General features: G+C 42.2%; 1 protein-coding gene across 2 annotated transcripts; it reads right to left on the reverse strand.

Annotated features, from left to right (window-relative positions):
• Positions 1–2,085: 2,085 nt before the first annotated feature.
• Positions 2,086–27,183, reverse strand: dyrk4 (dual-specificity tyrosine-(Y)-phosphorylation regulated kinase 4). Of its 2 annotated transcripts, XM_041939123.1 has the most exons (15): positions 27,073–27,183; positions 26,423–26,492; positions 11,519–11,602; positions 9,964–10,116; positions 9,573–9,723; positions 9,159–9,322; positions 7,842–7,978; positions 6,148–6,288; positions 5,196–5,334; positions 4,896–4,977; positions 4,583–4,755; positions 4,423–4,483; positions 4,149–4,278; positions 3,877–4,004; positions 2,086–3,739 (listed from the first exon to the last, which is right to left on the reverse strand). In XM_041939123.1, exons 1-15 carry the CDS (start codon positions 27,102–27,104, stop codon positions 3,495–3,497), a joined length of 1,890 nt encoding a protein of 629 aa, XP_041795057.1. In that variant the 5' UTR covers positions 27,105–27,183; the 3' UTR covers positions 2,086–3,494. The 2 variants fall into 2 exon arrangements, with proteins under 2 accessions (XP_041795057.1, XP_041795058.1); XM_041939124.1 differs by lacking the exons at positions 26,423–26,492; positions 27,073–27,183 and adding an exon at positions 14,394–14,503.
• Positions 27,184–27,972: the final 789 nt, after the last annotated feature.

The raw sequence follows: 27,972 nt of genomic DNA on the forward strand, positions 1-27,972 counted from the left end.
GGGAGCCAAAACACGTGCTCAGGTGAACTCCTTTTCACCCCTGCCCTTCAAAAAGTCTGTGCACGCCACGGCCTTCAGTTACAGAGAGCAAAGTGAAAACAAATCAGTGTGAGACAGAATGTGATAAAGACAAATGATTAAATACAAAAAGTTAGATGTAGCCACATTCATGAAGTTATTTTACAATTCTACAATTTATTATTATAATTTACACTACCGTTCAAAAGTTTGGGGTCACTTAGAAATTTCCTTATTTTTGAAAGAAAAGCACTGTTTTTGTCAATGAAGATAACTTTAAACTAATCAGAAATACACTCTATACATTGCTAATGTGGTAAATGACTATTCTAGCTGCAAATGTCTGGTTATTGGTGCAATATCTACATAGGTGTATAGAGGCCCATATCCAGCAACTATCACTCCAGTGTTCTAATGGTACAATGTGTTTGCTCATTGTGTCAGAAGGCTAATGGATGATTAGAAAACCCTTTTGCAATCATGTTAGCACAGCTGAAAACAGTTTAGCTGGTTAGAGAAGCAACAAAACTGACCTTCCTTTGAGCAGGTTGAGTATCTGGACGGCCCATTTGTGGGGTAGATTAAACACTCAAAATGGCCAGAAAAAGAGAACTTTCATGTGAAACTCAACAGTCTATTCTTGTTCTTAGAAATGAAGGCTATTCCTTGCGAGAAATTGCCAAGAAACTGAAGATTTCCTACAACGGTGTGTACTACTCCCTTCAGAGAACAACACAAACAGGCTTTAAACAGAGTAGAAAGAGAAGTGGGAGGCCATTCGAGTCTCTAGTTTGAGAAATAGACGCCTCACAGGTCCTCAACTGGCAGCTTCATTAAATAGTACCTGCAAAACGCCAGTGTCAACATCTACAGTGAAGAGGCGACTCCGGGATGCCTTCAGGGCAGAGTGGCAAAGAAAAAGCCATATTTGAGACTGGCCAATAAAAGAAAAAGATTAATGTGGGCAAAAGAACACAGGCATTGGACAGAGGAAGATTGGAAAAAAGTGTTATGGACGGACGAATCGAAGTTTGGTTCACACAGTTGTTTGGATCACCAAGAAGAACATTTGTGAGACGCAGAACAACTGAAAAGATGCTGGAAGAGTGCCTAACGCCATCTGTCAAGCATGGTGGGGGTAACGCCATGGTCTGGGGTTGCTTTGGTGCTGGTAAGGTGGTAAAAGGGATTTTGAATAAGGAAGGCTATCACTGCATTTTGCAACGCCATGCCATACCCTGTGGATAATGCTTGATTGGAGCTAATTTCAGGACAATGACCCAAAGCACACCTCCAAATTGTGTAAGAACTATTTAGAGAAGAAGCAGGCAGCTGGTATTCTATGTGTAATGAAGTGGCCAACGCAGTCACCAGATCTAAACCCCATTAAGCTGTTGTGGGAGCAGCTTGACCGTATGGTACGCAAGAAGTGCCCATCCAGCCAATCCAACATGTGGGAGGGGCTTCTAGAAGCGTGGGGTGAAATTTCTCCAGATTACCTCAACAAATTAACAGCTAGAATGTCAAAGGTCTGCAATGCTGTAATTGCTGCAAATGGAGGATTCTTTGACGAAAGCAAAGTTTGAGGGAAAAAATTATTATTTCAAATACAAATCATTATTTCTAACCTTGTCAATATCTTGACTATATCTTCTATTCATTTTACAACTCATGGTGGTAAATAACTGTGTGACTTTTCATGGAAAACAAAAAATTGTTTGGGTGACCCCAAACTTTTAAATAGTAGTGTATGTAGCAGTTAGCAACAGGCTGTGAAAATAGATTTAGCAATTACTGTTATTAATTTACTTTAATTTCAGAACAGAATCTTACAACTACAAGTGAAAAGTTCATACTGTAACTTATTACATAATAGTATATTGTGTGTCGTAACGATACCTCAGTATCATTTCAAGTTGAGTCATGGAAACATAGACAGGATAGAAAATACAAAATATCAGAGCATGTACTCTTTGAAACAACTTTTTATTTCATCATAAAAGACATAAAAATTTATTTTGTTTTGTGCTTTTCATATTTTAGCTACAATCCCTCCTCTCTGGATCTCTGGTTGCTTAGCTAATAGATAGTGAGGGCACGAGTCTGTCTTCAATTTCAAATGGATCTCGACTAAAGGATTAACAATTGTACAAAGATGGTTAATAATGAACCGTTTCATTATGTTCTGTAATATTAGATGAGACATCATTTTATCAAATAAAAGGGATCCTTGCAGGGTAATTTGAACCCTTGTCTGTGTGACAGGTATGAATCCAACAGTGTCTAATCCAGGTGTACACACACAATAGTAAAGTGCAAGATTTCTAATACTGCAAGGCACAAACTATCAATAATAGGATTGTCTTTTGTTTCTAATATAAAAAATATTCTGAATAACACAGACATACAAAATGTTTGCTTACAGAAACAACACAAGTAAAACCTTGTCTAAACTCTGTTACACATACATAGGAAATTACAGCAGAAATATATACAATAAATTCTATTACAAATACATATTTTAGGATCTGTGAATTAAATTGTTGAACATAATATGAAACACAAGATCAAACATATTCCCTAATAAATTAATGAAATGATAATCAATATGTAATCAACTGCATTCTACCATTAAAAAGTACAAGACAATTATTTCTTGAACATGAATTTTTTAAAAAAGTTTTTGGCTCAGCCTTTATTGCAAACAATTCTTCATAGATCTTACCATTATGAAAGTAACGCTAAAATGTCTAAAAGAAAAAAAAAGAAAACAGCCAAAACAGAAATTTGAGCAATTTTCTACTCACACGTTACACGCTTAACATAGAAACTGAGAAAAGTAAAAGCATTTGAAGTCTAATCTTTCTATCAAAGATTTCAATGCACAGCAAAGATAGGTTCAATAAATAATACCAGAGACAGTGGCAGCAAAAAGCTGATGCTGTACTATGACTTATGTTTCTGACCACCTGATCAGCTTTTAGTTTGTGTATTCTTTAGTGGCGGACAGCGCGACGTCTCTATTGTGACACATTCAAATAAAATGTCTGCCTGCAACTGCTCCAGCTTCTTTATACAAAAAAGTACAACTGAACCATTGATCTCACTGTCATACAAACTCATAGTTCTATATACAGTCAGAGAAACATAGTTTGCTCTGACTGTATACTTTAAACAACTAACAGAAGATGTCCCGCCGTGCTGATGATCAGTATCCACTCCACACATCAATAGTTTGTTCGCCGGCATGTGGCATTGGTTTGTTTCCTACCTGTCAGCAGAAATCTTGTGCTGCTTTCCAACCTGAAACTCTGTTCTCTGGATCTGACGCCTAACATGTTGTTTTGTGCTAGAACATGGCAGTGCCTGTAGCAAATGATAGCATGAAGGAGCTTTTAATTTTCTTTGTGTGTGGGCTGAGCAAATGCAACTTTTCCTCAAATGTCCATTTTCTACAACTCAGTCCCTTTTGACTGTTAGACGATAGGGGGCAAACAGTGAGGCGGTTCCTGACTGTCGTTCCTCTCTGGGCCCGCGTTCTCCTGAGGCTTGATGATGATGTGGACGGGCCTCTCTCCACCTCCCTCCTGCTGCTTGGTATCTGTGGAGAGTTTGTCCTCGTTCTCATACACCTCCTCTTCTGCTGAGGCGCCGATGGGCCTCAGACGCTCAGCAGGGGCCAGCTTGTCAGCAGTGCTGCTCTCTGAGCTGACCTTCTCTGCTGTACCATGGAAACAAAGGACGTTAAATGTCAGTTCAATGTGAACAGAAAAGGACTCTGTAGGTATGCAGCTATGTCATCAGCTAATCCTAGCACATTGCATAGAGTATGGATGATGAAATGGACTGTACTCATACCAGCCTTGCTGTCGGAGGCCTTCTTCACTGGTGGCTTGGTTCTTGGCCGGACTTTGTTGAAATTTCCCTCCAGGATCCAGTCATGCTGTAACCCTTCATCAGGAGTCATACGCTTGGTTGGATCCCAACTGAAAACCACAGAAAAATAATCTAAGTGCAGATTGTTATTTGATCCTTACTTAACCTGAAGCATTCTTCAATGTAAAAGTCACACCCAGTTTTCATATTTAGGATGCAAGGCAGATGTTTCCAGATGTTTAGAGGGAACATACACGAGGCAGCGTTTGATGAAGTCCAAGAACAACGTGTCGTTAGTTTTCAACGCAGCTGACAGCTCCTTGGAGTTGGGTCTCCTCTTCTTCCCCTTGCTATTCGTGATGTTTCTGGGGTTTCCTTTTGAGTCTGCACACAATTATCAAACACATTATGAGCCTAGTTATTCATTTATTCTCTGATAACATTTAGTAATCCTATAGTCTAAACTGTTTGCTGTACAACATTTAAAATATCCACAGAGATAAGACATCAAAAAAAGAAAATTCTCACCAAAGAACAACCTCTTCCTCGATGCAGACTGAACAAAATCATTCGGAGGCATTCCAAGAACCTGTAAGTCAAAATATCAGGACACCTTAATGCACTGAGGAGTTGTTTGCATTGAAATTAAAACAATAATTGTGGACACACAATTGCTTCCATGCCATACCTCCATTATGCAAGATATCTGCTCCACCTCGCTCTCTCCTGGGAAGAGGGGATAGCCTGTGTAGAGCTCAGCAAGGATGCAACCCAGACTCCACATGTCAATGGCCATGCTGTAGGGGTGACCCAGGATGACCTCTGGAGAGCGGTAGAAGCGACTCTGGATGTAGGTGTACACTAATGGAAAAAAAAAAGTGCTTCAGCTAGGGATATAAATCATATGTTCTCTGGACCAGGCCTCGCCATTCCTTTGAATGTCCTGAAATGGTAAAAAACTAACGGTTGCATATCCTCTTAACTGAGTGTCATGCTCTTACCCCTTTGTTGTTCATAACAGCTTGATCCAAAGTCAACCACCTTGATGTTCCCTGGCCCTCTCTGAGACAGAAGGATGTTCTCCTGTGCAGATGGAGAAGAAAAACATTCATACGTGCTGTAATATTATACTGGTCCACAAGATGGAGCAAGATCCCCACGATAGCTCTCAGGAATCTTGCAGAACAATTGTAAAGAGATTCAGTGCGAAGGTGTGCTCTGCATCAGGATATTTTAATCATGTCTCATGGTCTATATCCCCAGAATAAGTCCAGGCATTACAGAAACTATAAAGTCAGTACCGGTTTGAGGTCACAGTGGATAATCTTCTCCCTGTGCAGCATCTGCAGGCACCTGAGAAGAGCATGGGCGAAGCGACGGATGAGTGCAAGGCTAAAGCCCTGGAAGTTGTTTTTTTTGATGAGCTCGTACAAGTTCACCCTGAAAAAAGAAACAAAATAGTTCATAATGCTGTCTTAAAAAAAAACCTTTCTTGCCATTTTATTTCTTCACAATAATTTAATGTCTTTAGTTTCTACCTGTGCACTTTGTCCATACAAGGCTAGGGAATACATAATAGAGTGAGCTCAATATGAATTCACTGATGAACCGCATTAAGAGCTTCTTCATGTTTCTCAAATAAACTCTCTGAAAAAGGAAGACTGCTAAGTCTGCTGTCACCCTACACTTTACATTACTTGCTGACTGCCAAGTGCATATTTGGAAATAATCTATGATTGTGCTCACATTCAGAGCGTGTCCTCATGCTATTTCCTGCTACTTATTTGAAGCTTAAACTTCTTAAGACTGTGTAACTGGAGCCTTCACACCATGAAGCAAGGAGGAGTAAGAGATAGGGCCCTAATCAAGGCCTTAACTAAAGGATTCAGTGACAGTAATGTTAGACAAGGTGGCAGTGCAAGACGTCCTCTAAAGGTCATTCAGCCAGAGTGATACACAAAACTATCTCCCCTCAAATAGATATCAGTGGCGATCCACGCTAAAACACAGATGGCTTAAGGTACACAGGTGATCACTTAACTTCTGATTGACTGCAGTCTCATAGTATTAGAAGTAATGAATGGAGACAAGTGAGAAGAGCCTTCCTAGACGACAGTACAGTAATCTAACCCTGCTGATGTACCTGGGGAAAGGTGGCTCACCTTTAATACTTTTGATTAACACATGAATTATTCAGTCATGTCTTCATAGTTTTCTATAAGACCAACTTCGAGTACGAGTGAGTGTACTAACCCGAGAAGCTCAAAGGAGATGCAAAGGTGATTGCGGAAGTAGAAGTACTCCTTCATGTGGATGACGTTGTGAAGGTTGTCTTTGTCTTTCCTCTTTATCACGTCCAGAATCTTCAGCTCAACCAGAGCCTGGTGATGAAACCTGTAGATTTATAAGAGGTGTTAAGACGTGATTTCAACATCATTTATTTCTGAATTTCCAGGTATGGCAGAGCCAGAATAAATAAATGTATGCATGCAAGTTATGAGTGTTAAATTCTGACAGTAATAGATAGTGGGGGTGGGCGGTATACCGGTTTCATCACCGGTGTCACATTCTCCCATGACATGGATTTTGCAATACCATCACTACTGTGACAAATATTTTAGCATATCAAAAATAATGTGTTTTACTGTGGCTACAACGACATGCAGAGGGCTATGCACATACTCATAGAACTGGAGTTACACCCAGCAAGTACTATCTTCCTCACTATAACGCCAACTCTGGTAACATGAAGATGTGAAGGTAACATTATGAGCATCGCATGTCAGTTTCTCCGTTGAAGGTTGCAAGAACCAACACAAAAGTCTCCTTCTATTCCCACCAATCGGTGCAGACCCTGTGGATTAACTTCATGGAAACATCCCCACAACAAAAACAAGTGGAAAACTCTAGGCTTAGTGTGTGATCACTTTACTTTGGACTGCACTGGGGGCCAATAGAAAGCAGGATTCACTTCAAAACTGAAGCTCAAGAATGGATACCCACTTCAAACTTAGAACCTGCGAGTTTTGCCATTGTTATGTTGCTTTCCTGTTTATTTTGCTGGTTAGCCTGTTGAATTTATTGTTAGCACATTCTTTGGCTAATGTGGCTCATAGCATCTATTACATACACACATGCTAGAGCGGTGTTGGCATATTTAATATTGAGGGACAGTCAACTGAAACCTTGTGAATATTAAGACTAATTTGAAACCAATTAAATAACCAGAGTAGTGGGTTGGATGTGGGAAACAGTTTTTTTTCACATTGCTTTGCTGAGAAATATTAAGACTCTTTGCAAACTTTTCATATGATAAATGCACATTTTTGCAGTCAATGTTCTCTGATAGAGGTCTCTCCCAGCACATCAGTCCCTAAGATCCCTGGATATTCCTTAATGTCTTCTCTCCCAGGAGAGACAAGATCGGCAAACACAGTGCAAAGTTCTCCCGAGCTGCTGCTGTGGCAGATTGCACCCATTTTGTTTTCTGCATTATTGAAGTGGTGGTAAGATCCGATGGCTCCTGCATCTAACCAATGGGGCTCGAGCAGACACTGCCACTGTGATCCTTAGGAAGGACAGGTAAGATAACACCACGAGGTGCCGACTTCTATCGTGCTAAATCAGGATCTCAACAATTTGGCAGACTCTTAACATGTAAAATGATGCCGGTGCAGACATGTGGGAAAACCTCACAACAGGGTATCAGATCTCAAATGAATGCCAGTTGACTCCTTGCTGTGACAAATAACTCTTTCTATGGAGTGTTTAGTGAAGTATAATGTCATTAAAATGCAAGACTAAGACAGGGTATATTTTTGAAAAAATATCCAAGATTATTATTTTGAAAAGATCTTTTCCACGAAAGGTTCAGTCAAAGATGAATCAGTAAAAATAAAATAAAATGAAATGAAATGAATGAGTGAATTGTTTCAGTTCACATGTACCTTTTCTTATTACGTATCATTTTAATGGCTACAAGTTCATTGTTCTTGTGGTCCAGACATTTCAGGACCTGCCCAAAGGAGCCTTTCCCAATCACTTCAAGCACTTCAAACCTGTAGCCAATGTGGTCGTGCAGCACCTGGAAAAGCAGAAGGAAGGACTGTGAGTAGACTTCACTATTATTATATTATTATTACTATACTATACTGTATGCTTTTACTGAAATAAAAACATCCATAGCTAAAAGCAAAACGAACCACATGAATAAATCAACACTGAAAGTTACTGAGCTGCAGAACTGATCTGCTGTGTGCAGAGCAGCTACAGTACTGACTGCGCTGTCAGGTGCTGTACCGTCTGGCTTTGCTGTGACTGTGACAGTGAGATGAGTCTCAATAGAGATATAAAGGTCTACAGGACGGTCAGTCAGTCAGCCTTAAACAGCTCATTCATTACATGTTGCCACAGCCGCCTGTCAGTAACCTGGTTTATACAAGACAGTTTAGCCTCAGTTCAGTTTATTGTAAACATAATTCAACAATGAAGTCAGGCCAGCAGACTGGTGGGTTCATGTCTGCTGCTGCTGGATTAAGGTCATATGAAGGCATCTGGTCACGTACAGTTCAGCTTAGGTCGCTGGAAAGCATCCATATGTGTGTGTTTAAGAGTGTGTGTGAAACAAGACCTAACATTGTGTCTTCACATTTTCATCTTATCTTCTGACTTTGGAATTTATTTCAGTTTCATGTCTCTACACAATAGAACACATGTGGATGGACTTAAATAGAGCTGACATGAACTCTTAATAACAAATGTTCACTGTGATGAAATAATTCATCACAGGACATTTAGTCACCTTTATTTTTTGTCAAGCTTGAACTGTTTCATCGATGCATTCAAGTGCTTCTGGGAAATGTTAACATCCACAGAAGCTGACTGCAATCCTTTCAGCACAAGATATGCATCTTTTCCATGATGTTTGCTTAATGCTTGTGTGCTCTTTTTTGGCAGGCAACAACAGTTCAAAAGCACTTCCCATAAGTGACAAGGAAGAATTTTCCCAAAAGTCTCTGCTTCTAACTGTTTAACCACACAATAACAATAACACAACTTCATTGTAATACCCATCTCAAACATTTTTTATAGTCTCTGCAAGTTGATTTCATACAATACTGAGATGAACTGAAACCCGTTGGTGCTGGAACATACTGCTGTTAAAATGGTCAGCAATAATGTAAAACATCTTACATGAGGTAACATGGGGTGGATCCTAGAATAAGTACTTGTATAGCCCTTAGATGCTCCATCTAAGACATTACCCTGATGTAGCTGCCATGCTCGTCATCATATCCAGAGTTCTGTGGGGTGCCTTGGGAACCCTCAATCTTCTGAGAGCCCAGACCCATGAACCAGATCTCTGCGTAGTCCATGATTTCCTCCTGTTCAAACTCTGTCATCCGCTCCTGGAAGTTCTTCAGTGCCTCTGCAACAGGAAGTAAGGGGAGGAGGACAGGGTGAGTCACTTTGTATTGATTATACCTCTGCCAAGAGCAGAGGATTGTGAAATTGACTTCAGTGGTACATGCTATTTTTATCGCATCAGTAGAGTCAATTTTTAGAGTTATGTAGTTGCATGTTTGTGTTGGAACACCCTCCAAAGATGAAATATGTGAAATAATGTCTCTGTGCTGTTCTATCTCCGCTGCATTATATTTGTTTCCATAAAGACATACCGATGGGGGACATGGGTAACCTTTGTCCCTCATAGGACTTCTCTTTCTCCAGCTTGTTGCTGAAAATCTTGGTGTTTCGCGTGACTGACACTTTATCCATTGCTGCACCAAAGCGCATGGCAAACTGCTGGGTGGGCTTTGGCCTCTCATCCTGTGCAATGAACAGACAGAAAAAAAGAGTTGCTTATTATTACGCACATAGAAAAGATAAAGCTACTACAGTGTGACATTCATGATGTTTCTTGTCCCTGAAACCACTCTGCTGTTTCAGGTTACATAAGCTCCTTTGGAAAAATACAGATGCTCCAATCTTTTTCCTCCCATCAGAAACATCATGAGACACAAAATTAGCTATTATAAACCACATGCTGCTAGCGCAAGAGAGCCTCACCGGGTGTTTCTGATAGTTGTTTTGGCCCCCTTTGTTGGCAATTTGGGGCAGGATGTTGTCCGACTGCTGCTGTTGGTTTTTGGCATTGCTGACCACCACCTGGACCACCGGTGGCTCAAGCTGAGGCAAGGTCCCTACACCAGGGCCAAACTTCTGCAAATCAGAGGAACTGTTTTTATTTTACTGCCTTCAATAAAGAAATCAGAAACAATGTCACAAAGAGAAAAAACTAAACAAAGACAACAATAAAACAGTGTCAGATTTTAGAGGAGAAAGACAGGACAAGATCTTTCATTCAGATTTTTTATTCAGAAAGCTTCAAATTTAAAGCAGAAGACTTCGACTTTGATGAAGTCAGAAAACCAACAAAGAAACTGGCTAACTTCCACAGCTAGAAGGCTTTTAAGATCTTTTCCTATAGGGAATACATCACTTAGTGTTTCAATGCAACAGAATAACATATTGAGCTGTAAACAGACAACAAAAACATCCAGAGAGTGGGTCAGTAAGTGTGACGTTTAAATGCATTATTCTTTTTACGCTGTAGCTACAAGCTTGTTACAGCCTCGTTCAAGTTTCATGAGTATGTGTTCGTGTCGGGCTGCAGCTCGTCAGATTTGGTTTGTGTTCTCTTCTAGCAGTCTACATCTCTTTCACATGCATTTGGCTGGTGGAGGCTCAGGTGATCAGGACCCCCAGCAGGTAGCGGCTGGAATTACTGATCAGGGTGAGAGTGAAACAAGGACAAAGCCTGTGAGACTGGGCCCTGACAGAGCGCGTCTGTGGTGGCTCTGTGGGGGAGCTGAAGAGCAGCACCCTGCTTTTTTCTGACTGCCATCCTGCTTGCTCTGAGAGCATGATTACATGTGTCACAGCCTTGACAGGCTGGTGATGATGGGCAAAATTAGACCTTTGTCCTATGCCCAGTTCTCCGCAAAAAGACACATCCTACAGAAGCGTACATGTGTCAAGAGGGATTCACTGTATATATTTAAGAGCTGCAGTTCCACTCACAAAACAGCTGCCCCTACATCATGTAACATTAAGCAATGCGCTGTTTTACCAACATAATACATTCTTTTGTATTAATTATTATCAGCACTCCAGGAAAAAAAGCTTTCCTATCTATACAGTTCAGATTTCTCATCTCACGTGTTAAGAGCTGCTGCAGGATCTGCCAACTTGGGTATGACGCATAGAGATAGGGCTAAATATAGTTGCAGGCACCTGCCACAACAGGCAGAGGAAGTAAACACAGTTATGTGCCTGTACATGACTGGAGGGCATGCTGCTTCAGTAAGATGCACTATATGTGCAGACAGATGTGTACAGTCACATCCATATTTTTTGTAAGATCTGTTGTGTAAGTAAATGTCAATATAGATGACCTGAATTGTGAAGGGAAAAAATTAGGGATATTTTCTTTTGAGCTGTGCTTTTAAATAATTCAAGTACACCTCCAGTAATTTAAACACGAAAGCAAAGATGGCTCTGTTGTCACATGTCCTGAGTACTGGTCAGCTGCTACAGCATCTTGTGGAGGGGAAGTGCTGACCTGTGAGCAGGGCCGGTTTGTTCCAAGGCGGTTGCCTTCTGCTGGGAGTCTGTGAGGGTGAGGGAAGGCCTCCGGTCGTGATGTCTGTGGGAGGAATGAGAGCAATTCATAAAATACACCACAAGATGAGAAAAAAAAATCTGCAGTCACATACACACTTTTTCCTATTTCTGTCTGTAACCATATTTCTCCTCTGCAATGATTTTTCATACAGCACAATGCATAACAACATCATCTCCAAAGTCAGATTTAGGAATAATTTCACACCAAAAGACATTAAAGCCACTGTTCTAAATAACAATGAAATAGCTTCTTGTGTTCATGCTAATTCTCTAGTCTCTTCAGAAACACACAGCCTGTGGGGCTGCCTGAGCCAGACTGGCAGAAATAATGTGCTATGATCCTAAAATAGATACTTAGCAAAAAAGCCAGCAACAACGACCTAGTAGTCTCACTGTACCTGCTGGTTTGTGCAGGTGTATGCACATGTACACATCTCTGTGTCTGGCAGTGGATGTACACGTGTCTCCAAGCCTGTGCACACTGGAGATCCACCTGCCTCAGTGTGTTAGAGAAGCAATGAGCGTTACAAAAAAAAAGTGAGTTCTGGATATTATTTAAAAAACAAAAACAAACAGACCCATTTGGGATGATTCTGCATGCTTTGTAAGCCATTGTACACGTGCCTTATTAATCAGGGGAAGAGCGTGCAACTGTGTCGGGCGACACCATATGGGTGAAATAAAGCTTAGCCTCATATGGGGATATTGTACTGCTAAACTCACTCTGCCAGCCTGGCAGTCAGGAAGGAGGCAGGGGGGAGGATGAGACAGGCTGGCCTGGGTGTTGTCCACAGGTGGTGGATAGGAAACAGCTTCCCAATAATAATCTTAACCTTTACTACTGACTGAGAAGCTAAAGCAACGCCAGATCTGTGTCACGACTTTATTTACTGACTCATCAACCACTGAACGCGCCTCTTAACTCTGCTTTACAAACTTCTGAGTCTTACTGGTCACTGAATAAAAGGAAGTGAGTGCAACCACTCGCTGGGTTTGCTCTTCTCATTAAAGCTGATGAAGTCCTTCAGTAAGACAAACAACATGTAGCCAAAGAAGGATGCGATCCAATGATGTAGTCATGTTACAATCTCAGGAGCACAGTGTGTGGCAGCAGGAGCCATGCAGGCCAATGAGGCAGGCTGGCTTCTAAAAAACATCACCTGCAAAGGTCTGCTGTAAGCCTGGCTAATGGGCTCTGAGCCTGTGGAAACCCAGTGACATCATGACATGTGCCCAAGCACCATGAAAAATCTGTGACGTTTTATTCCACTGTGATGAGGAGTCGTCTGTATCTGAAGTATATACAGAACATAACATATTCACAATCAAGGTGGCACTGAGCAATAATGATGATGTTAATGCACACATTTCTCTGTTTCTCTGTTTCTCACCTTTATTATTAAAGCATTAAACAGATAGAGATCCAACCCCAACAGCTGGAGCGGGCTTTTTATATTTATATATGTATATACGTGTATTCATGTATATGCATATATACATGTACTCACACACACACACACACACACACATATATAAAAATATGTGTGTGTGTGTGTGTGTGTGTGTGCATCTTCTCTTGCATAAGAAAGAGCATGACATAAGACCTCAACATCTAATACAGTCAGTAAATTTACACTTTGTACAAATGAAGCAAGCACGACAACGGGCATTTGTTCTTAATGTGCCCATGAGTTTAAACACAGATACATAAATAAATACATGAAGGAGGAGTGAGGACAAGAAAACAAGTCAAGAGCAATGCCGACCCTCTATCTGTGTGACTGGAAGTTTTTGCTGGAGGTTTTTGTCTGACCATCCCAGCAGGTGTGTGACAGCAGCTTTGGCTCAATAAAGGTCAATCCTCGAGGGTCAGTTGGTCAGAGGGTCAGCAAAGCGATAAAACCAGCAGTAACTGAGGCTAAACATCAACAAACTGTAAAACTGTGCTCACCCACACTATCAGCTGTCAGACTCGCATTTTTCAATGGATATCCACACGGCCCTGTCATTTCCATTGATGCTTCTTGTTAGCATCAAATGGGACCACAGAGAGGTGGTCCATGTGACTGAAATGACTGTTCGTTGTTAGCGCAATTAGTTTGTCAAAGAAACTGTACTTCTAATTTCTGTGACTAAGCCAGACAAAATGCTTTTATGATCCAAAAACAGCAAGGGTTAAATTTATATCAGCTTCCATATAAGGTGAGAAGAATACACCAGAACACATATAGACTTACAGAATCTGTCAGCACAACAAACACTGAAATAAGTAGGCTAAACAACGACTGAAATAGAAATGGATCAGATTTTTCATCAGAACTTGGCATGTGGTCAGGAGAAAGGGGGTGGACTGAAAAAATGAGCATTCAAAGTGGGATAACTTGCGGAGGAAAAGCGAGAATATGTTCTCATTCCTGCCATGGATCAACAAAGAAAACGGAGCATGTACAGTAAATGGTTTTTATTTTAGTTTATCACTGTAAAATCATACCTATAGAGGGTTTCGCCCAAAATGGAACTAGCCTGGAATGAAGCCCTGTATCTGGGCAAAAGAAATTCCTATTCCATGGAAAAGCAAATATAGGATATCTGTAAGTTGACAACAGAGGAATATTAAAGTGACACTATGGGAGATAAAGTGTGGCAATGACAACATAAAATGCTGTCATTGATTAGACGACCAGCCATTATTAGAAAATCATAGTGACACTCTGTTTGACCGTCAATTGTTTTTAAATCAAACCACAGACACGCACAAGAAGTAGCTATTTTACCATCAACCAACCAACTGGCTAAAGAATCAAAGTGCTCACCTTGTTATTTATTTCGGGCAACATGCTGTGTTATGAGTGTCAGTCTCAACAGCTGGACAGTCCAAACACAGAGGAAAGATTATAAAATCCAACAAAGAGTCATTGTATCCAACTCTTGTCAGTCCAGCCTCGAAGCCAAGACGCGCTTTCCAAGTTCGTGAGTAGAAATGAATCAACACTGGTGAGTACAAGGCTGATGACTGATCAGATCCACCGAGCCCAGCCTGCCGTACTCCTGCTCTTACGCGCACGAGGTAAATGCGCTGTCGTCAGAGAGATTAGCGAGCGAGGCAAGCTGTTGAGGGTCTCTGCGCCCTGACGCGTACTGCTAAGACACTGAAGGGGCCACCTGCTCAGGTTTCCGCGGCTGGCAGCTGGGGCTGTCCCGATATAGATGTTTTTATCCGTTTGCCGTCGTCCACCTACACCACGCTGTGTGACTGATGCGCTCTCCAACACCGACGCTGTAGCTACACCGACGCACGCAAGTCGTGGCCGCACTCTCAGTTTACAGGGTCTGTTATGTAGCCTGCGCGCTCCAGAGATGCTCTCCACTGTCCAAACGTGCCGTCTCTCTGGAAGTCTCATCTTTCTAACGTCAAGTGAAAAAAAGAGACAATTTCACTTGTTTCCAGCGAATCATCGCCTATTGCAAGTGTTTTAACGCTGGAATGAGCTGTACATCAAGAGAAAGACAGAATATAGGACGGAATACTCAAGAAAACATCGAAGACAGTGTTTAAGTTTGGATGCATTTGAAACAAATTCACTACATCACCAGATGAACAGATTTAAAAGTTTAAAAAACAGACAAATAGCTTTAAATGGAATTCCTGACAAGCTCTATTCAGTTCAGTCAGCTACTGTTTGGACCAGGGGCTCCTCCCCCTACCCCTAATAATGAAATCTAATTTTGCTGGAACTCTCCAGAACCCCTAATAATAATAATAATAATAATAACAATAATAATAATAATAATGTAAAAGCAGACGAAAGAAAGAAAGAGAAGGCAGTTTCTCTTGTCAGCACATAGGCCTGTGTCACTGCAAATATACCCTCAACCTGTGGGAAACGAACTTTTAATTGGCAGAAAAAAGAAAAAATGGCTATTTTTTCTAAAGTGACCACTCCATTTTCTTGAGTCATGCAACGACATTGACAGACTTCACACAGCCAAAGGATTTTTCTCAACCCAGCGGGCAGCAAAATGTCCTCAAACATCAGTTCAATCATGTCAAGCGTCACAAGGTTTCCCCACAGTGATGTGTGAGATAACATCTTGTAACAAAAGACCACACATTACAGCATTAAGACCGTGTCACGATTTGTTTAGTAATGACAAACCCCAGTCGCTCCATGTGATGAAGAGCCCAGAATGAGCACTGGAGGTGAATATGATTAGATGACAGCTGTTATGCAACAGTGGTGGCCACTTCAGTAATCACTCTCAGACTTGGGACAGGATGAGATGAGATGAACTTTCGAGGAAGCTGCTCTTGCCCTCCTCATTATGTCCTTGCACTCTCCCCTCCTAATCTGTTTCCGTATTCCCAAATTTGTTGTTGCATTTCAGGAGAATCATACATTATAAACAGCACATAATCATGAAGTTAAATCACTGCACCCAGGTGCTGCTAACAAGCATGGTTTCAGTATTTATGCTGAGCCACAGAATGTGTTTGTCCCCTGCTGGTGGAGTGGCCCTTCAGGTGAATGAGGAAAGAGAAGGAACAAGAGGGAGACAGGGGACACTCTCAGAGGAGAGAGGCTCTTTTAAATGTGGCCTGATAATAACGAGAAGGTCTGCAGCAGAAGCCTTTCATTTTAGACAAAGTAGATTACAACCAGAGCACAGACCGGGCTGTGTAGTTGTTGCCACTTTAGACAAAATCCCACATTACTTTGCATCTCATTTTATCACTGCTGCACCAAAGGAAAACAGAGAATAAGATTGTGAATACCATAAATGAAATTATCATAAAACTGCAGAAATATGTAGTTATGAAAAAGATGTTGGACATTTTGGGAATTGCAGTTATTCGCGTGCTTGCCAAAAGTTAGATTAATACCGCTATCATGTCTGTATGCTAAATATGAAGCTATCTTAGCTTAGCTTAGCATAAAGACTGGAAACAGGGGAAAATGGCCTGTCTCTGTCAAGTGTCAACAGAACCCACTTACAAGTAACGTGACTCAAAATATCTTGTTTATTAGTTTGCACACAGACTGAAGTGTAAAAGTGTATTTCTTGGTTGGGCTCAGTAATTTCTTGGAGTCTCCGCTAGTGTCCTGGCAAACTCATGATGCCAGTTAGGGTTTTTACATTTTGACAGAGCTGAGTTAAGCTAAGCTAAATGGCTGCTGCAGCTGTCGCTTCATATTTTGCTAACAGATATGAGAGGCGTGTCAACTCTTTCATCTAACTCTCAGCACGAAAACAATTATGTGTATGTTTCTAAACTGACAAGATATTCCCTTAACACTGAGGCACGCAGAGAAAATGAAAAGCGTCAGTGATGCTCTAGCTATGAGCTCTTATACAGTATCTTGAAATACTACAAAATCACACTGCAAGCAATCAGCCACAGTTAACCTTGCCACCGTTCACCTGGGAGAGTCACTGTGCTGTATCCATTTTGTCACCCAGGTGATAACGCATTGGCGATGAGGAGCAACTGGAGCAAAACAATGCAGATACAGTATACATAGCTCACCATGACAACCAAAGATTAATGAAACAAAGCGTCACAGTCTATGTATGGATGTGAACACAGGGAGGACTTTGCTGCCAGCAAAAAACAGAGACTAAAGTGCTCTGAGCAGGTAATAAAAAGCACCGGAGGGAGAAAGAAAGAGTGTGAGTGTGGACATGCAGATAGAACAAACAGTTGTGTGGCGTCTTGTCTTGCCTCTGTTGCCTCCAAACATACCTCAGGTTGGACCCTCCTGTTCCTGCCCCAGCAGCAGCCCTGGAGGAGGCTAAAACCACAGCAGGCGGGTGAGGTCCCGTCTTCCCACATAGCACATCTCCCCCATGCTGCCACGACCACACCATGAAGCCCACCTCAGCCTCCACATGCCCTCTCCATTCAGGGGGGGAGGTAGTTACTCAGCTGGTCAGAGATCAGATAAGACAGCCTCAGAAGCAAACTGAAGGACGATGACGATGATGATGCCCGACCTGTGCTTACTGCTGCTTTTAGTTTAGAGACTGTGAGTCAGGATGCTGCTCCTTGAGTCCATTTGCCAAAATAGAATTCTTCTTGAAGTTGACAGAGCTTTGATGCAATGAAGTTCAGTTACGTTGACTTTCCTTTGTCTTCTTTCAACGTGTACAAATCCTGAAAATATGAATGACTTCTTAATGCAGACCTTCCTGTGGTTTGTCATGACTCTTTCCTACACTCTGGACATTAAAACATACCTTTTGCCTTCTTTCACATCAGGTTCATCTAAACTATTTTTCTGTGCTCCGGGATGCAGACAGTGTAGAGAGGCAGGCTGCACATACACAGTGAGAGGATGCTGTTGCTTTGTGCTGTTGCTATAATCGGTGAGGGAGTGCTCTCTGTTTTTGCCACTGCCAGTGACGTATGGATGGGACTCAACAAGGGACCCATCCTGAGCCGGAGACACAGCAGCAGGGTCCTGGCACTTGGCTTCCTGTGAAACAGGCCTCTGGGAGTGCATGTCGGGAGATGGGTGATGGTGGGGGGACTGTGGCACTAGAGAAAGAGAGAGAGGGGTACTGTAGATACAGATCCCATGATCCTCCCGGGTGGGCTCTTCATGGGGCTGAGGAAGTCAGACAGGAAGGTGGTGCAACTCTAATGGGCCTCCCATGGGCTTCAACAGACACCTGCAACTTTCCTCTGCCTTCTCACTTGCCTTTGTATCTTGGAGACAAAGACGGTGGCGTCACCCCCCGACCTCCACCCCCATTTCTTTACCGTTCTCCACCTGCTCTGCTGCTGCCACAACCCCCTATGGGACTGCTACAGTCTTACTGACAAATAGTGCGTGGGTGAAAGCTTATCCCACCACACTCCTGCTGTCGCTGGCCTCCTGCCTGCTGCACACAGCAGCAGGGAACTGCAGAGTCCTCAGCAGGACACAGAGGCTGAGAATGAGCTTTATACTGCAGGTAGACATAGGGGAGTAAGTGTCGTAATTACCTCTCTCTACCTCTTTATTCACCGATTAAATTATATACTTGAGGGGACTAAAAGAGTATAAAGTACCAACTCTCTAGTTAACCTGGAGTCATTGGGTAGGTTACAATGCAGCATTTCATTTTAGATGTTTGCATACCAAAGGACACGTTCTCCTAGCGACTACAAGTATATTTGCTCACATGAGCTCTGCCCCCCTACCAAAAATAAAATCTGTAAATCACCCCGTTTTGGTGACAGGAAACATGTGCTATTTCTGTAGCATGAAGCACAAGGCTACTGTATTTCATTACTGCCCTGTCAGTCAGTCTTGATGCTTATATGCCACAGAGGGGTAGCTGCTGAATCTCTTTTCTTCCTACACAGCTTTGGGTTTTGCATTTACAATATTCAACCTATGCCTCTAATCCCAGCTATAACAGAATTAAGCTGCCGGCCTCTCAGGGCCACAACTTCCCCATGTCTTTGAACATTCAGGCCAGATCTGGATAGAATGAACAGCAGGTGGTTGGACAGGTTACACCACACCAGATGAGACTCAGTCAAAGCGGGGCCAAATTACTCTAAGAGGGCCATAACACAGTGCCTTACATTCTGTTGGCCGCTGGCTAATCGCTGCCAGGTGCCAGACGAAGCAAACTGAAGCGAGGTTAGTTGCCAGCCAAAACAGACATTGACAGTCGTCTTTCACTTGGCAGAGAGGTGTGTGGGCAGTTTGACCCGGCTGGCAGGTGGACTGCAGCATCTACAGTTTTAGACCCGCAGCAGGCTTCTCAGTGACAGCATGTCACCATGTGAGATATGGGTCAAGTTCACAAGTTGACACAAGCGCATGCACTTAGACACACTCAGACATATGGGCAATTATAGGCTCAATTGTGACTTACAGGAGACATGTTAATGGCACTTGGCAACATAAATTGGTCAGCAAAGACTTGCAGATTGACAAAGTGTTTGTGGAGATGTGCCCTCAGCCTTTCATCCAGCTATCTAGGAATGGAAACTCAGTGGACTTAAAGGAACACTTCCCTTTAATCACATATGACATGAAGTCATGGTCGAGGTCAGTTCTCTGTCTGTTTAACCAACTGTGGAAATGGCTATTCTTTCCAAAACTGAAACCATTGCTATAAATAGGTTCTTGTCTGAATGGTGGGGGGTTTCGATCCCACGGGGGGTTCATATTTGATCGACTGCTACAAGTACTGTAACAATCAGAGCTGATGAACAACCAGCACACAGTGTATTAGAAGAACAGTCAATAACCTGCTATTATTGTGAAGTAATTACCATCAGGTCAAATTCTGAATGCTTTCCTGATTATCCTCATTCTGTATTAAAATGACTGAGTGGTTGTGGTTGTGGTTGTGTGTGTGTGTGTGTGTGTTTCTTTGTTTGAGCAAATCTGTGTGATTGTAGATGTGGACATATCTGAAAATTAAGGGGATCTCAGGTCAGGTCCAGTCTCATTAGCCAAGTGAAGAGGCTCACTCCACTGTGGTGAAAAGGGTGCGACAAAAAAATAAGCTCCTTAATTTATCTTGTGATCAACAACTGTTACGCGAGCCAGTATCTAAATGGTCTAATGCATCAGTCAGAGACCTTCTTTGAACTATATGTTCACTGTGTAGCTTCAGTCAGGAACATTCTGTACTGCTGTAACATAAATAGGGCCAACACACGCTGGCTATCAGTGATCTGTACATGTAGCTACTGTGTTAGAGCAGAGGATGATGGCAAGCTTTTACAAAAATACAACAACTGCAAATTAAATATGGTTACTCACTCCACCAATAACTAAACAATATGTGGCTGCAGCCCTGAACATTATCATTATATCATAAGTATATTTGTCCAACACTGATGAATCTCATTAGCAATGACTAGCGCTCCTACCTGCAAGCTATCTTGCATTGTCTTGGTTAGACAGTATGATCTGGTCGAAGAACAGCCACACCATTTGATGACAGCAAGTTCTTCAGTTTATATTAGAAATATTACAATCACTGTGGTGAAAAGCAAGCTCACATGCCACAAACCACAAGTAATGAGCTCAGTTAATGTCAGTAGTTGGATAATTTGTGTTATTTCATTTGAAAAAATAACTACCTTTCAGCTACTGTTGCTGTAATTACACAACTTTTGGCATTACTTTGTAACACGTTACATTGTTTTCATTACTCCCAACACTGACCTCAGTATAAACTGTATCTCAGTATGGAAAATGTAAGCAAAATTACAATAAAGTCTTCGTGTAAGTAAAACAAAAACTTCAGTAACTGTTTTTAATCACTGCTTGCATGGAATCATTCATTTGGACAACTGATATTTGTGATACAATAACATTAATAATAATTAATGAACAATTTTCACAATCTAATTCTGCTGAAAGTCAACAAATAACACTGAATTATTGTCTTTATCATTTTAATGTTTGTGCTTCTGTCACGTAAACTGACCTACAGCAGATACATTTCCCCATAATTTATAACCACGTTTGTATATTTGTGTGTGTGTTTGTATGGGCCGATTGATGGAGGTGACCTACTGCTTCATATTTCTGTCAACTGTGCCAGCCCGTCGAGACCACCTACATACACAAAGTAGACATAATCCTCTCATGCTCCATAATACAGGACACATCATTTCATGTACTGTAATAACCGCAAACAGACACGCACGAGCTTCCTGTCTGTCTTCTCTGTCAGACAGAGACTCAAACTGTCACAAAAAATGGCAGAATTGGGCCACAGGTCAGGTTCCCTGGCCTTGTTTAGCACATGATTGGACCATGGTGGTGGAATAAACAATAACCTTTTCCCATTTCCACAACCCTGTGTCTGAAAAATTAATCCCTCACTGTTGAGTCTAGTATAAAATACAGACCTCTTAACTAATCCGGTGCCCCAATGCCAAAACGACTTGATGGAGTCCTCATATTTTCTTGTCATCTAGTGCGGTATCACCAAAAACAAATCTCTTTCACAGACAGTCATAGTCCCGTGGTTAAAGCAGTCAGAACTCAGGAAACTCTATTCCTACCATTTGCTATCTCACCATCTCTTCACCCACATTTTTAACTTGTGCATTCTAACCATGCAGAAATGTTTTTGTTTTCTTTTTGCAAAACAATTGCCTCAAAAAGATTTTTTCAGTACAAAGGCAGCACTTTCTGCATGTTTGATCCTGGCATTGCAGTCAGCTATTAGAAAATGCAGGTGAGGCGTGGTGTTCATGACGGGTAGGGTGGCTGTTATCTTAAGAAAAGTCCTTACTTTCCAAAACTCTTCAGTAAAGAAACACAGGAGTCTAAAGATTTGGCACGAGAAGACATGAAATTCTTACTGTCATCAAAGTCTGACCATGAAAAATGCGTGGACCCCCCCCATCAACACTCAAACAGGTTAAGAGGTAGGAAGCTGCTCCCAATACAGCGTCTACAAACACCCTGGTCTATACTTTTCAGAGCAACATATTCATTCATTCTTACCTCATTAATCATTCTTTCATCTAAGATGTGCTGCTTCCCATCCCTGGAACGAGACCTGACCCAGGGCCCTATGTCTGGCTCTGCTGTGCTCGCCCCACGCGACGTCACAGATCATTCAATAAAGCCTATTGGATGAAATAACTGGCCCACTTGCAAGAGAGTTGAGAAAGGTGTGACGTAAAAATTTGCACCGGTGCATGCGTGTGTATGAGATTTCTTCAGCCTGTAAGTTGATCTTCATGATCAAAATGTGTGTGTCACAGGTTTAGGTGGTAAATATTCTGAAAACACCACAGGCTTTAGCCCCTATCATGTGCAGTGCAGGTGTTGACCTGAATGCCCCAGACTCTGCCCTGCCAGGGCTGAGAGCCTGAGAATGGAGTAGAGGTGCTCCTGCAGCCAGAGCTGTGTGAGTGATGATGGCCTGGCATTTCTGGCAGCTCTGGACCACACACCTTGTCCTCACATGGCTCTGATGTTTCTCCCAATGAACCAAAATCTCTAGGCAACACAGTGGAAACCACCACATCTCGTTTTCCATTTTGAACCCCCGCCCCCCTTTCCTGCCATTGCAAAACCATATAAGTTATGTCTTACTCCACCCCAGCAACCTTTTTCCCATCTCCTTGGTCCCACAGAAGTGACGGACAGAGGTGAGCTTTGTCACCCAGGTAAGATGAGAGTTGTCAGCCCTTCTTTTGACCCCATAAGCAGTAACGCTCCTGTCACCTTCCACAACAACCTCGCTAGGTGATCCGCTTTTGTCGCCACCTGGATACAAAAGACCCCATGTCCGATCTAGATTGACACAGACAATGCACTGCCTTCAAATTGTAACAATTAGTGCAAATTGCAGGATTTAATCTGATGACACGTGTAGCAGTTGTGGACAATGAGGGCTGGAACGCTTGTTGTCTTTGGGTGCCAAATACAAGCGGCTCTACTGTTCCACACATTGTGGTCAAAACACAGTGAACAGATTGAGTCTGTAAAGGAGATCCCGTCTTAGATTCTAATGGCTTTATTATCTAAGGCTCAGGTGTAATCTACTGGACTGGCAGATGCTACAGGTATATACTAATACGGTCTACCTGTGAGACCAACAGAGGAATGACTGACAGGTTAATCCTGATTATTGTGATCATAATTATGTAACATGATTATCAGTCTTCATGACTGAAGAAGAAAAGTAATTTCATGATAATTATTGAATAACTTTCACAACATTAAAGCATATTTTAAACCAAAAAGTGAAAAGCTGCAAAGGCTTGCTGATTTTCTACTTTTTCTTTTACATTTGTATTTATTTATGTCTCACATTTCCAATATAATAACTTATTACATGTAGAAGACTCCAAGACAAAAAAGAGCCATAAAATCTTGTGTTATGTTATATTTTCATCCATGAGGGAATTGGGGAGCGTGAGAAGGCAACAACAACCCGATCCTCTTATATAACAATATTTTAGATAAGACCTCACACATTATTACACAACAATGCTCCTGACTATGGAAATGGAAGGAGAGGGTGCGATGGGGGAGGACGTTGGCATACCCTGTTTAGCTGCTCTGTATTGCATGACTCACTGTTAAAGGAAAACAGACACTTCATGCAACCATTCCAGGCACTCATTAACAGAAACTCCCTGGGTGGCTGTTTACCCAGAATTCTTTGTAAATCCAATTAATGTTTATCAGACTTGGGGACTGTCTCGGTCCAGCTGTTCTCCCTGGAGTAACACCACAACATGAAAGCCTTCAGTTGTGACGTGGCAACGCAAGCAGGTTCAGCCTTTGCAGTATATAAAAAGCTGAACACTGCTCTGGACCAGTGGGAGGGATAACAGTCATCCACAGCAGAGAGGATGCTGCTATGCCTGGCTCTATTATGGTGCAAACGGAAGCAGTGAGATTCACATGCTGAGAAGCATGAGCCATGTGATGGCCCTGGCAACAAGCCAGAGGCCTTTCTGTTTGCATACATGAATGCTTGCAAGCGTGGACACAACTTATATTGCACACATGACCGCACACACACGCAGAAGGAAATAAGCAAAGTGGTAATTAGAAGGGATCGCAAGCAAGCTTATAATGCTCATAATATCATTTATACATAGCCACTGATGCACACAAGTATAGTGTCAGCGTGAACCCTTTGCTCAGAGACACTGATATCAGTGTGTCATTCAGCAGAAGTGAGCTCTCTCTCTCGAAATGACCGGCTTTAATTCGGGGGGTCTGGTGTCAACAAGGGACAAAGCTGTGATGAGAAACCCTATCAGGGGCAGGGTTCATCAGAATAATGGGGAGGCACACTCCCTATTCTACAGTCTGTGGTGATGAAGGCAAGGCCAGGTGCATGAGTATGCCCTGATAAACAATACCCTAATGTAGGTCATGAAGTGCACATAAAATAATAGGTAGAGACATTGTTTTTATATAGGGGGTGCAGAATCATTGGCATTGATTGACTGATTGATCAATTAATCATTAAAACCATTGTATATTCAAATGCTAGCATCTGTTAGCTGTTTTCCCTCTGTTTTATAGCATTGTAAACTGAATATATTTTGGTTTTGGACTGTTGAAGACATCATCTTGTGTTCTGGAGCTATTCATAGATTAACTGAGAAAATAACGGGCAGATGAATCGATATCAAAATAGTTGCAGCCCCAGTTGTGAGCCTGTTTCCTGCCAGTTTGATACTAGTTAAAAATTTTCAAGAACAGTGAAATTAAAATATACTAAAATCCCTGGACAGCGAGTTTAATCCTGCATAGAGGCTCCAACACATCAGTGCTGCAGATATGCTGCACTATTAATACTTTGGCACAAAGCTTCGAGATTAGTCTTGCAGTAGTGGTGCAGCATAATGTACAGTTTCACTGGAAGGATCTGGCAGCACTGTCTGATATAAAAAGAAGACTTAAATGTTGAAGGTGGACTTCAGCAGTGAGTCATATCATGTTAAAGCTGCAAACATGAAAACACCAAGCGTGCTACGGTCTCAAGGCATTTCACATCTTCAGGGGGTATGGTGCATCTGCTTAGAGCAGCTGCTTGCGTCTGTATTTTGCAATGACGCACATGCTCTCAACTCATATCCCAACTTAGAAAAAGGGAAAATCTTTTGAACTGACACTCTGAGTCCACTCACAGTATAAACCCTAACAGCTTCAAACGATGCCTCAGATTTTGCCCTTCCCAGTTTCTCACTGATGTTTAAAGATTTTCAGTGGTCTTATCTTGACTGTTTTTTGGCTCAACAACCTGTTGGCAGTGCCACTGTTCATCAATAAGAATAACTGCGTGAGGGGTATTTTTTAAAGTGCTGAGGTCAAAGCAAAAAAAAAAAAGGGACAGTGATGGGATTAAAAATTAAAGAGTTGGGACAACACACCCTGCAGTATGCAATACTCTACATGGAAGACATAACAATAAAGTCGGAGCTTGGTTTGGATTCTATTTACTGACAATGGCCATGATTTCCTCTTCTGTTGGCTATTAAAACACACACACACCTGCACATACAAAAGGGAGCCATTCATTCATTTCTATTATGTGAATCTGATGTCCCTCATGTCCCATATTCAAAACTGCATTGTGTTTTCTCCCTATTCATCTATTTCTTCATCAAACCGTCTCTGTTATAAACATGGCCTGAATAAACCCTGAGCCCGGGAGTGAGACGGGCAGCAGAGTCCTTCACAATGTTTCACATCAAAGGGATTCAGTCAGTCCTGTTCCACTGGTTTGTCCACCCTCGTGGAAAAGAGGTCCAAACTGTATTAAAAGTTTAATCAACAATAAGGGTCCTATAGGAGCTGAGTGAGTGAGGTCTGAGGGGCTTTCAAACACTCTAATCCCTCCACCTAGGAAGGGAGGGGGTGAATCACACCACTGCTGCATGAACAGATCCTTGTAGGGCAGAGCTGAAAACTGTGGAACTTTCCAGGAAGGGGAGATGACAGGGTTAACCCAGGTGGTGTCAGAACAGAGCACCTCAGATTAACAGAACATCTCTTTATTTGTGCTAGCACATGGCCTCATAATGCTCAGGGTTGGGCTTGGTTGCAAAAAAAGAAAAGGGCACCTCTCTCAGATGTGCAGGCAGAGTATGTTCCCTAATAAATCACTTCTGCTGAGTGCACAAACTCACCCAAATAACATTTATTTAATGGCCTGCAGATCAACACCGGGTGTAGGGTTGCTTAGAGGCACACAAAAACATGGCCACCACTATAATTTAGAGTGATATACCGAAGTGGTCGGGCTGACAAGAAGAAAAAAACACGGCAGTCAAAGACTCAGTAAACATATCAATACTGACACATGATTCATCAGGACTGAACAGCTACCCCCCTACCTTGATCAGCAGTGGAAAGGTGCCTTTTCTCCCCTTTACCAGCTTGTCCAACTTATTTTTGGAGCCGTTTCTGTCCAAAGGAAAAATCTCAGTTTAGTGTGACTGCACAGAAGGCACACTGCACATGCATGGAAACTATTCTTTAATGATGCCCGTGCTTCAGGGTTCAAAAATAAATCTGTTGTACAAAGCAGCTAATGTTGCCCTTGCTGGACTCGACCTTGGCTGAGCCGCCAGGCAAAAACACAATGTTTAGATGACATGAATTAGTGAGCTGTTTTCTCTTATAGACAGTCACAGCTGTAGGATCAGGATCTTCCATTGGCGCAGCCTTTTGCATAAACCACACTGACACCTTCTGGGCGAGCCTGTCTTAAACTAAACACACCGTCACCTGCCTGCTTTGTACAGGTGTGGAGTTAGTTCGTTTCCGGCGCTGATTGGTTCTTCAGTAAACATGCAGGCCTAAGCTAATCACAAGAAGATAAGCATCTTCTGTAAAGTTACCTGACGAAGAGTAAACATATATTAGACTATTTTATATTACACCGTCATAAATAAAGATTAAGGCAAAAAATATCATGTCTAAAAACTGAGCTACGATAAGTTCATTTATTGTCCACAAACGTACAGGAGGATATGGCACCAACCTTTTGTCTAGTGATTTGTTCGGCGAGCTCATGGTGAAATAAATCAATAAGGCGACGATTCGGCCGCGCGCGACATGCCCAGCTGTCAGTGTGTCGGCTGTGACCCGGTGACACGTGCGGCTGAGAGCCGCTGAGCCCCCACCGGCCTGTCCCACAGCACAACGCCTCTTACACCCGCCGCACTGACCGCTCCCCGTGTGTGTGATTCCGCTTCTTTCTGACGCGGCTTTTAGGCAGGTGCTCACGTGCGTGCATGCGCGCACACGTGTGTGACAGAGAGGAGGGCAGGAGAGGGCGCGAGACAAAGGTAGGCAGACACCCACTGGGCTATATGTTTCCCGCACACTGTAGGTCACTAAGGCTAACAAAGCATTGGCTGGCTGTACAAAGTTGAACTGTAGGCTCATCAGGAATGCAAGTCTGCTTTCTCAAAGAGACTCAGAGCATTATTGGGAAAAGTTAATGCAGATTTTAATTGCCACTGCTCATGATTGTTGCCATAAGATGCTATTTGTTTTGCCTTCAGGCAGATAGAGACAGAAAATGAAGGAAATGGGGCTGAAGGTGTTTGTCACATTTTCTGTGTTGCCTGCATACAGTATCTGATGGAATATGGTAAATGGAAACATTTAGGTTAAAGACAGTTGTATGTTCATCCACGCTGCCTGTTTGTGGCTGTAAAGCTGAGGATGAGATAAGCACTCAGCCGAACAGCTGCAATGGATTCAGTGTCATTCCTTTCATTCCAAGGTGTGCATGCCTGATATGCCTGATGCTGGGATGCACATTTCACTTCTTTTTTGCTTTACCTAAATCTACACTGACATTGACATGGCATTATCATCTTCATGTTATTTCATCATCAGTTGTATAATATCGACTCGGTCCGGATTACTTGCA

Source organism: Chelmon rostratus, chromosome 6, assembly GCF_017976325.1.
Source record: "Chelmon rostratus isolate fCheRos1 chromosome 6, fCheRos1.pri, whole genome shotgun sequence".
NCBI lineage: Eukaryota > Metazoa > Chordata > Actinopteri > Chaetodontiformes > Chaetodontidae > Chelmon > Chelmon rostratus.